The following is a 10,310-nucleotide window of genomic DNA, read 5'->3' as shown; positions in this document are numbered from 1 at the left end:
AAACTGAGAATACCATCAAACTACAATTTCCTTATGTTTCAAGAAGTCTATAAATGTTGTTGTGGCATGAGTTTCTCCAAGTCTTGAGCATTGATTCAAAAGTCAAGATCATAAAAATCAAGCAACATAAAGAATTTTATGTGGTGATAGTTTTTCCAACTTGAACCATCCTATGAAAGTCAAGTTCTCCTGCAATGAAGAAATCCTCCCCTAAAATGTGCAAATCACAATATAGTGATTGGTGGCTAATGTGGGGCCCGCGATAGATACTCGTGTAAGAATTCATAAGGCCATGTCTACCAAGTCGCGCAGCCCCTGGCTTGACCCTGATTAAAATCAATGGTTCGATGTCACACGGTCCCACATAGAGTTTGCATTCGAGTCGAATTAATTGAAACCATAGTTTAGAAACACAAAAACTCGACTGGATTCAACTTCAAAACCGCTCGAGTTGAGCTGACTCGAAAACTATGTCGAGTTGTGCTGTGTCAAGACGAGTTTTGTTGAGTTTTTCGTGTTTTTGTCAAATTTTGCTGAGTTTGTTCGAATATAATCAAAATTCTCTCGAGTTTTGACTGAGTTGTGACCTGGTTGAGTTTTTCTCTTGAATCTAGGTGAAATCTAGTCGAGTCTAGTTTTTAACAGTGCTTGAAACAATGTAATTTCAGAAAGGTATGTGAACAAGAGTATGGTATTGACTATGAAGAGAAATTTCATCATGTTTGACCCGATGAAATGAATCATGTTATGTCATTCTTCAGATTGACCGAATGTGGGGTCGAATTTAGATCCTCATGAAGGATGATGAATGTATAGCGTGTTATACAACCATGGTTTCAAGCCCACTCCACCATGCGCAAAACCCGGCAAATGGGTGGAGCTTAGGCCCTAGTGAAATATAAAGGATGCAACTATAACCCATATGTCGATGGTATCCACACAAGGTAAGAAATATTCCTCCCAATCATGATAACTTGCGTACGAAACTTTCCCAATCTGGGTATGACCATCTTGTGCTAAAGGTCCGGAAAGGATGGTATCGATGAAAAGTGAGAAAATATTCTTCCAATCACTATACCTGGATCCAAACCAATGTCGATACTGAATTATTCGAATCCGCGTTGGGCCCAAGTCATGGAGTGGTCCATGTCCTATAAAAACAAGGAGCAATGGCCCTTATCCTACATCTTCTCATCTGTAATTTCAATTCCATGTCTCTATGCATGCATGTATGTATGTCAAACGAGTTCATGTCGATCCAAACTATAAGAATTTTAGCTCACACTATCAATCCAATCGCTATGTGACACTGACTAGAAGTACATACATATACAGACAAACATATATACATATATACACACATAAGGCCTAGTTTCCTATTCGAAATGGGGAAGTTCCCTCTCTGAAACTCAATTTGGGGCCATGGTCGGTCTATCCAAGCCATTTATCTGACAGCGCCCATCATGGATTGACCATTCACAAAAAATCGCCTCCATAGGTTTATTCTAACCTTCCCATTAATGGAATGCAAATACATTGTAAAAAAGAAATGCATAACAAGCCAACATTCAATGGAGGAAAGATGAAAGATGCAATGGACAGGATCTTCTGATTTGTGGGACCTTTTAGGAATGGTCCATCCATGATGGGCCATAAAATAAATGGCCTGGATAGACCAACCATGGGCCCCAAATCTACAAACTGAGATGAAGAGGAAACTCAGCCTCTGTAAAAATATATATAATATTATGATAGAATACAAAATGGTAGAAATGGTTGCCTAACTTAGAATTCATTTGAATTGATAGTTGAATACAATGTAAATTTCTACCCAGTTACTGCATCTTGCTTTGATTTGAAGGGAGAAAAAAACAAAGAGATGTGAACAGAAGAGAGCGACGGGACTTTCATGGCACTCTAGGTCTTGAATGTGCCAAACACATTATGCGTACAAGGTTGAAAATGCTAAAAAGGTGGGTCCCACTGTTAGGTTCCCTGGCCCATTAAAAATAGGTCTGTATGATCAACCAGTAGGACGCATGTACATTGAATGTGGATCATGGGTCAAGTCCTTTTACCTGTGATGCCATCCATGAATCCCTTTCGAACATTTCACACGGATTCATATTCATAAATAGTGGTGGTTATAGATAATCAATCTCCATGTGCACCAAGTCAATTGCATCATTGCTTTCGGCGGGACATTTGGGGATTGGGCAAACACTGTCCAAACAGCAATACAGAGCATTGCCTAATTGAGATTGGAGCTCTGACCACAATCATTACAGGGTTTTTAAGCAAGAGAACAGTACAGTAGCTCAACTAAATGATGACCATTAGATGGTATTTAATCTTTTAAATTCCAACCGTTCATTTCATCGCTATCTTTGAGTAATTATTAAAGTGGAAAAGTGATTTCACCCCGTGTGTGCATGTAGATTTCACTTTCTCAAACAAACCTGTTTAGCTCAATCCAGATTCAAAGAATTTCATCCCTCTGGCATGTCATCAAAAGTGATTTCACCCCGTGTGTGCATGTAGATTTCACTTTCTCAAACAAACCTGTTTAGCTCAATCCAGATTCAAAGAATTTCATCCCTCTAGCATGTCATCAGTTGAAAATTGATCCCTTTTAGCAGAAAGGTTACGTCCTGAAAAGGTTGAAAAGGAAGGAGGGTTGTATTCATCCGAACGGCATCCGAACGGCAAATAAAATAGCATTCCCGTGCACCCTCACGGGCTCAAAACATGCTCATTGTGTTCTGCCATTAATTCAGAAGGCAATGGAGAAAAGGCAGTGGCGAAAAAGGTGAAGGGTAAAAAAGAAAAGCAACGTTTAAGCTACTCCTGAGCATAGGATATCATCCTACCGTCCACGAATGTGGCACATATGAGTGATCTTGGACATTCATCAGATGGGACAGTAATCATGCTGGTCTGGTCATCAAGTGGGCCACACAGGTATGAAGAAAACAAACAGTTAGATGGAACTAACTTCTTGATCCACATCTCTAACTAGATGAGCATTTCAGGCTACAGCAAATGAACAGTGGGACCCACCTGATAAATAGCCCGGATCTTGCAGTCACAAACCATGGCAGAGAAATAACTCAATAGAGCTCATGAAGAAATACAGAGAAAGAAATCTAATAGAAGAATGGGTGGATCAGGACCATTCGATCCTTACTGGACTTTCGAAATATAGGGGAAAAAGGGGTGACCAATGGGTCGCTCTTACAGTCATTAGCTTGCATCATGGAACTCGCGAAGAGAGCCATTTATTAGAAAAATACATTTTCTTTTATAACAGTTTGAAATCAACTTGAAGCAGCGTTTGCATCTTTACAATCTCCTCATCACTGGACACACGGGCAGTATGTTTCCTCTCAGAGCTTAAGTGGTATGGTACAATGGCAACCGAGAAAAAATGGAAAATGCCCGACTTTTTCTGTGGATCTCTGTATCTTCTTCTCTAATCTGTGGCTCTATTTACACACATGACCTCCATATCCGTCCCTCCAAAGAAATAACAATGATCGAAACATCGTCGTGGTATCGACGCCGGTCCCCGTGTGGTATCTCTAGCAACTCGTGAAAGTCCATACCTGCAAAAACATGCTAGGACGGTCATGCTACAAAAAATATATATTGACCATTTATTTTTCCTTTCTCAAATAGAGAAATTCTAAGGAGAATGTACAAAGATAGTTGAGAACTTTTGGGGACTATCCAATCCATTAATTAGGTGGGCCCTCTGCTAACATACACTGCCCAAAATCATATTGGTCCACTCATCAATTCAAGTGGGCCATTGGTGTTTTCTTCTAACCATCAATTTCTTTTCACATGCATGTGATCCACTTTGACAAGCAAACTAGCCTGATTTTCATGACATGTTCAAGATGGGGGCCACCTGATGAACAGCCTGGATCTAGGACACAAATATTGCCGTGCATCTCCTTAGCATTTTTATTTTCAGTGTTGAGCATTTGGGTCTTACCAGCTTTCTTTGCCGCGCGAAAGAGGACTTCTTCAACGAGGTGCTGTGCAGGGTCTCCTTCAGGTGATTCATTGATGAACAGCTCTACCTGAGCAACTGCCTCTTCATTGGTTAGGTACTGATAAAGTCCATCAGATGACAATATCAAAAATCTATCTTTTGGGCCAAGTTTGTGGTGATAAAGAGACGGGCTGCATGTGATATAGGGGGAGGTCCCGACGTAGTCAATTCTGAACATCTCTAGAAGTGCATTGTTCCATTTCGGCTGCAACGAAAAACAAAAGAGGATGTTGGAGATGCCTTAAGTTTAAACTTTTAATCAGACATCATATGCCCGTCATTGTCAGGGCTGGCCATTGGCATCACCAGCTCTGAGCTAAATGCCGAATTTGAATGGAAGAAGTGCAATAGGCCAGCCTGAGCAGTTCAATAAAGATAGTTCTGAAACCTTCCAGGCCTGCCTGTTGCCACCGTTTTCATCAAGGAACTAAGATCCCTAATCAGCATTAAGAAAACACAGAAGGCACATAGCATCAGTTATCAACAATCAATATGCAGCTGTCTCTATTACATGGATGTGGATTGCTTGTTGTTTGAGCATTTCAATATAAAGTCACTGCATTTGGATGCACGATCGAATTGGAGATGAAATGACCAAATTGTAAGTTGTTTTCATAATGCGGTAAGTAGCGCTCAAATTGCAATTGCATTCCTTCTGCATCCAGATGAAATTTGGTCATTTCCATTTATCAAACTCATTATCACAATACAATTCAATGGTGCAACGAAACGCAGCCAAGAGCTAATTTTCTCCTCTGTATCTACTACATACACATTCAGAGGGTCCGGGACCATTATCAAGAAGACGGTCAACCATTCCAAAGGGAAATCATAGAATGCCCTGATCACTATTAAACAGTGACCATACAACAACTTGTGATTGGAATCTAAGACGATTGCTACTCTGAAAATTATACTATTTGGGCAGATCAACATATATTGCGAGTAGGTTTGCTTGAGTTCATCCCGATGTATTGCAATGTGATATGCCAGGACATTAGCCTCTGAATCTGGATTCTCTTCCAATAATCCAAATACATCATATGATAATTCTCAACTTGTACGATGGATAAACAAAATATCTTACATTGTAGTATTTCAAGCGTTTGAAATTTGGCCATTTTGTTTTGAAAATGAATGGTCACCATAACCTTTCTGTGATCAAAGGGGTGAAGTGTTTGATCTGATAAAATTTTCAGGCATCGGGATGTATTCAAGCAAACCTATAACAATTCTTGCGACCGCCCATGGATGTATATCTGAGTTTCTAGGCAGATGTATGTATAAAAGCATGTGTTTCAGTTCTCCATTTTATGTATGTATGAATAGCCTAAGAGCCTTAAGCATCATATCTACCTGTTTGAGAAAGCCAGCACCAAAAGCCCGCGTAACCTTCAATGAGCCTTTCACACGGTCGTTCGTGACAGCGGAAGCATCATCTGGGTGTTCGTTTCTGATTCTCTGTACTTCCTGAAATGCAAATGTAAGGTAATGTCATGCTAAAACTCCATTCATCCGGGTAAACGTTTTAAAAAAAAACAGGGCACATATACTTGAGGTAGTAAAGGATGCTTGGTGGAAAGGAAGTGTATTTTCTCGTTCGATGCAGCAGTGAGGCTACCTTTAACTATCCTATGGCATTGATCTAGCCCCATCATGGGACGATCCATGTCCCAGTATCTCCCTTATTAGACAGTCCTACAGATCAGATGGAAATGGAAAGATTCAACCAATGGCCTGCATTTAATAGGCATTAGGATCATCCGACAGGAGATTTTTGGATTGGAGCTCATCATATGAACAATTTGGATGGGAAATGCTCGATTGGATGTCGTAGATTTCCTCTTAAGTGCATAATCTACTCTATCAAGTCAATCATTGTTAAGGCTCTTAAGCAATAAAAAAGAGAGAAGGATAGAGGTGCATGAACAGTCATTTACCTCATCGATGCAAGTGCTGTGATCCAAGGTAAGCTGAAGAGCCGTTAAATTCGAAAATTCGTCTAGCTGATCGCCATCGAAGACCTCAAGATCATGCAAGGTCTCCTCATTGATCCGTTCCAAGTCCTGGTGGGCCTTTCCAAGAGAGTCCCACACGTTGGGGTCTGCTTTCTTCGCCAAAATGGCCCGGCTATCGCCCACATTCATCAAATAAACATCCTCTCCCTTCATCAACATGACCAAAACGCACGAACCCATCAGGGCCAATTCAGGATTTTCAGCAACCATCTTATCTGCGATATCCAAATAAGATTCCTCAGTCTTCTTCAACGCCTGCGATAGAGCCTTCAAGACATCCGAATGGTTCACGACGCGATCCGAACCCGACCGGCTCAGCTGTTCCTTCAATCTCCGTTCCAGCTCCAACCTCTCCTTCTCCCATTCGCACTTCCACCTCTTCTGATTCTCCTCCCATTTCTTCGTCACCCCTTTGAACCTGTTCTTTGAACTCTTGCTGCGGGTCTTCTTTCTATTCGAATTCGAATCAACCCCAAATGGGTAATTCTCTGTTTCAACGCACTGAGAACAGCTTTCAACCGTCTGACTCATTGATTTACGTCTGCCGGATTCCTGGGTCTGAACTGAAACCCCCGAATCAGAATCCTGAGCAGCTCCCACTACAGATTCGAACTTATCTTCCCACAACAGTCCCTTGAGCTCCTTATGAACGGCAGAGTACAGATTGGAAAGGAGATAATCAGGAGCATCCGGACCGTTGAATCCATCATAGATTCCAACAAAGACCCACCCATGTTCTTCAGACACAACGACATGGACCCGATCCTCCCCTGCCTTTCCCTGGGCCCACTGAAGATTCTGGCTCTCCGAGCTATCATCCTCCATGCTCAGATCACTGCTCAAGTTATTACTACTTATAGTAATATTCTCGCCGTTCTTCTCCGACCAATCCAATTCCTTAACAGAGAGGCCCCCTTTAACTGGGGCGATGATCGAATTCTGCCCAATCGTTCTTGCGATCGCCTTCTTCAAGACCCTAATCAGAGACCCCTTCTTCGACCTGGGTCGGAAAGCATAACCCCCATGAGAGAAGCTCCTCTGGAAATGATCAGGGCCCTTATCCAATGGCCCCGAGAAGAGGCCGCGATCGAGCGGACCAGACATGAACCCGCGTTCGATCGGGCCAGACATGAATCCCCGCTCGATGGGCCCGGAAGGGTTCATCCCGCCAAGGGTTCCTGACAGAGGGCCTGAATTCAATCTCGGGACGGGTTGGAGTGGGATCGAAGCGAAGGAATTCGAGCAATCGAAAGCGGCGGAGGCCCGATCGATGGAATTGTAGGAGTAGAGATCGATCAAGGCCGTGGAGAGAGGAGTAGAAGCGTTGGCGCCGATCGATGCTCCGGATATCGTACGGAACGTCGTCGTAGCGCCCGTTGATTCTTCTGAGTGGACCTTCGATGATGAGAGACGAGATGGGTCGGGACGAACGTAGCAGAAGGAGTGGCCCAGGCCTTCATCCAACGGCTCTGATATCACTACAGCGATATCGTGGCGGCGATGGATGCCGCTGCTTCCAGAGAAGCAGATGCCGAGCTTGCCGATACCGTTACCCATCTACAAACAGAGAGGGGGAATATCGGGGTTCGGAGCGTATCGGCCGATACGGTTTTTCTCAGAATTGGGAATTCATGAGAGAGAGGAAGAGGGAAGGAGGAGAATAGAAGAAGAGGAGGCGAGTTGACTTTTGTATGGAGGGGGTTGAAATTTATTATTCTTATTTAATGTTTTTTCTTTTCTTTGCTTTATTTGATGGGAGAGAGTGGGAAGCGTTGACTACGGTTGGGTTAAGCTTACTAGGGTTAGGTTTTTTTCTTCTTCCTTTTCTTTTGGTCTTCAACTAGGGTTAAGGGGTGGAGAGTCAAGATGAAGCAAGGTGGAAGTTGCACTAGTGCGAGTATACTCGCAGGCACCTATGTCAATCAACACGTGCCAGAATAATGTGGGTCCCTTCTCATGGAGTGGTTGGGACGCAAGTTTCCCTGTGGGCCTATTCACACCGTCCCGTTGTTGCTGAAATAAGGGCTTGTATGGGAGTATTGATTCTGACCTACGGCTAGAAATCCTTTTAGTGCGTTTGGCATTTGAATTGGGAATAACTTTAATTCAAAATTAGCTATATATATGGTGTATTTATAGGGGTTTGAATTTAATTGTTAAATTTATTTTAATATCTCTAATCAGTGGCATATGTAATGATCGATACAATCGTTGTAATAAGCCCATTGAAACATATGTTTTATCCGAAAATAATAAAATTTCAAGTCAAGCATGAGATTATATTTGAATGACTAACCAACAATTTTTAACTATTAATTTACATAGACAATGTTTAGATGATGTTGATCATAATATTAAAATAATGATAGTGATACGGTTGATGATCTAATTATTTTGAGATATCATTAATGAGTCATTTGTCCAATGGAATAATAATATGATAATGTACATGTTACACATGCAACTCTTAAAGGGATTTTAGATGCAATCCAAGTTCTCATCGTGAATTTCAAACTCTCTTTTTAATGGATTTGAAACCTTTGAATTTGATATCCCTAATTAATTTATGCTGCCAAACAAGAGGGGATTTGAAATCTTCTCAAATGCCCCCAAATCTATAATGTCAAATGAGCCCTAAGATGGTTGGCATACTTTTCAAAATTTTAAGATATTTAAAACTCAAGTAAACCAAATCTTTGAAAGTAACGTGGATAATAATATTTATTGTTGAAGCTTTTTAAGACTTATAATAACATTTATTTGCCATTTAGGTTATTTATGAGATTACATGTGCTTAAATAAAAAAAAATATAAATAATAGATTAATCTAAAACTTATATAACCTTAAATAATTTTCAAAACTAGACATTTAATTTTCATTATTTCTTTCAATGGCAGGTGTCTCCTTTACTATGTTTCCTGTCATGTGACTCACTTTGCCGGCAAAACCAATAAACTTAGATTTCATTAGAAATGTGGCAACAATGCCATAGTGCTTTGTGTTGCCAGAAACTTGTATGCCAACGGTTGGATCCTTCAAGATTAGCTAGTCACCGTTGATCACGGATCATCAATTGGCATATCCGATCATCCTTTTCTTTACTGTGTGGGCCCACCTGTTGATGGATTGGATGTAGCAAGTGGACGGTCGTGAGGGGATGCTTACTCCTGCAAGTGTACTTGCGCGAGTGCACTTGGTTGGTGGGAAGTTAATAGTACGGGAAAATAGGAGGATATAAAACGGGGAAGGTGTAGGAAGTCAAAGGGACGGAATTCAGAGATCTATGTGCTTGGGAAGGCGTGCCGAGGGCCGTTGGATCTTGAGTCTGACACGTGGCAGTGTCTGAGAGGCGCCGTGAAGTTTTTGCCAACTTGAGATTTCCGCGTACTTCTATCTGGATGGCTGACTTTTAGTTTGCTTTTCGAGGGTCAGATTGGATTTTTTTCACATGACGTGTACCATACACGTCTGGTGCACGTTAAGTCATGTTACTTCAGGTGCCGGCTACCATCTTCAAATATTACACGGTTGACATTTTTGCCCTTGGACAACCCAACGTTGTGGGCCCCAAATGATAAAAAAAATATCAGATGGCAGTAATCTACTAATCTGGACTTTCAAGGGATTTAGATCCACGGCTGTGCCTTTCTGATCAACAATTCATGTCATGGGTCCCACATATGAACGGTGGGCCATGGACACATGATTATTTCTGTAATTCCTCTGTTTTGTCATGGGCAAGTGCTAAATTCCTGTAGGATGAATGACTAAATATCCATTTCATATTTAGTATCCGAAAAATGAAGCTGATAGGACAGATGGTGGAAGGAGATAAAGATGCAATTAGCTGTACTCTTTAAGAGGAATCAATCCATAAAAAGCAAAAATCAAGGCTAAGAAAAGAAATAGTTTGCTCAGGCGTATGAACGTATGAAGTTGAAATTTGCTATTTTATTAGTATTTTCCGTATATGCTTGGTTAACTGGTTTTTAATTTTTATCAATTATTTTTTTGATCAATTCTCCAATCTAATTAAGCTTTTACTTAAGTATAATTTATAATATTATATATGTAACTTTAATGAAGTGGCTTGTTCAAAATGCAGGATGAAGTGGCATTGAATTGCATTAGATGGAATTAACACTATTATTATACAATAATTATATGTTTGGAAATACCAAGGAATTTTGATAGTCTAGTTTGGGATCAAATTAATCATTTAGAAAAAAAA

General features: G+C 40.9%; 1 protein-coding gene across 1 annotated transcript; it reads right to left on the bottom strand.

The window, feature by feature from the left end:
* Positions 1–3,123: 3,123 nt before the first annotated feature.
* On the bottom strand, positions 3,124–7,795 carry LOC131252920 (probable protein phosphatase 2C 4). Its single transcript, XM_058253709.1, has 4 exons — positions 6,001–7,795; positions 5,417–5,530; positions 4,001–4,265; positions 3,124–3,605 (listed from the first exon to the last, which is right to left on the bottom strand). The coding sequence occupies exons 1-4, from the start codon at positions 7,633–7,635 to the stop codon at positions 3,490–3,492; spliced, it is 2,130 nt and encodes a 709-aa protein (XP_058109692.1). The 5' UTR covers positions 7,636–7,795; the 3' UTR covers positions 3,124–3,489.
* Between the last annotated feature and the right edge of the window lie 2,515 nt (positions 7,796–10,310).

Source organism: Magnolia sinica, chromosome 8 (assembly GCF_029962835.1).
Source record: "Magnolia sinica isolate HGM2019 chromosome 8, MsV1, whole genome shotgun sequence".
NCBI lineage: Eukaryota > Viridiplantae > Streptophyta > Magnoliopsida > Magnoliales > Magnoliaceae > Magnolia > Magnolia sinica.
The sequence above is the reverse complement of the archived record's forward strand: the minus strand, read 5'-3'. Positions and strand labels throughout refer to the sequence as shown.

Bases quoted from the DNA above. Each gene is read 5' to 3' on its own strand.
- LOC131252920 (XM_058253709.1), bottom strand. From the start codon at position 7,635: ATGGGTAACGGTATCGGCAAGCTCGGCATCTGCTTCTCTGGAAGCAGC. The intron at 5,531-6,000 runs GTAAATGACTGT...TTTGCATTTCAG, and splicing joins ACAGCACTTGCATCGATGAG to GAAGTACAGAGAATCAGAAA. The intron at 4,266-5,416 runs GTAGATATGATG...TTTTCGTTGCAG, and splicing joins GTGCTGGCTTTCTCAAACAG to CCGAAATGGAACAATGCACT.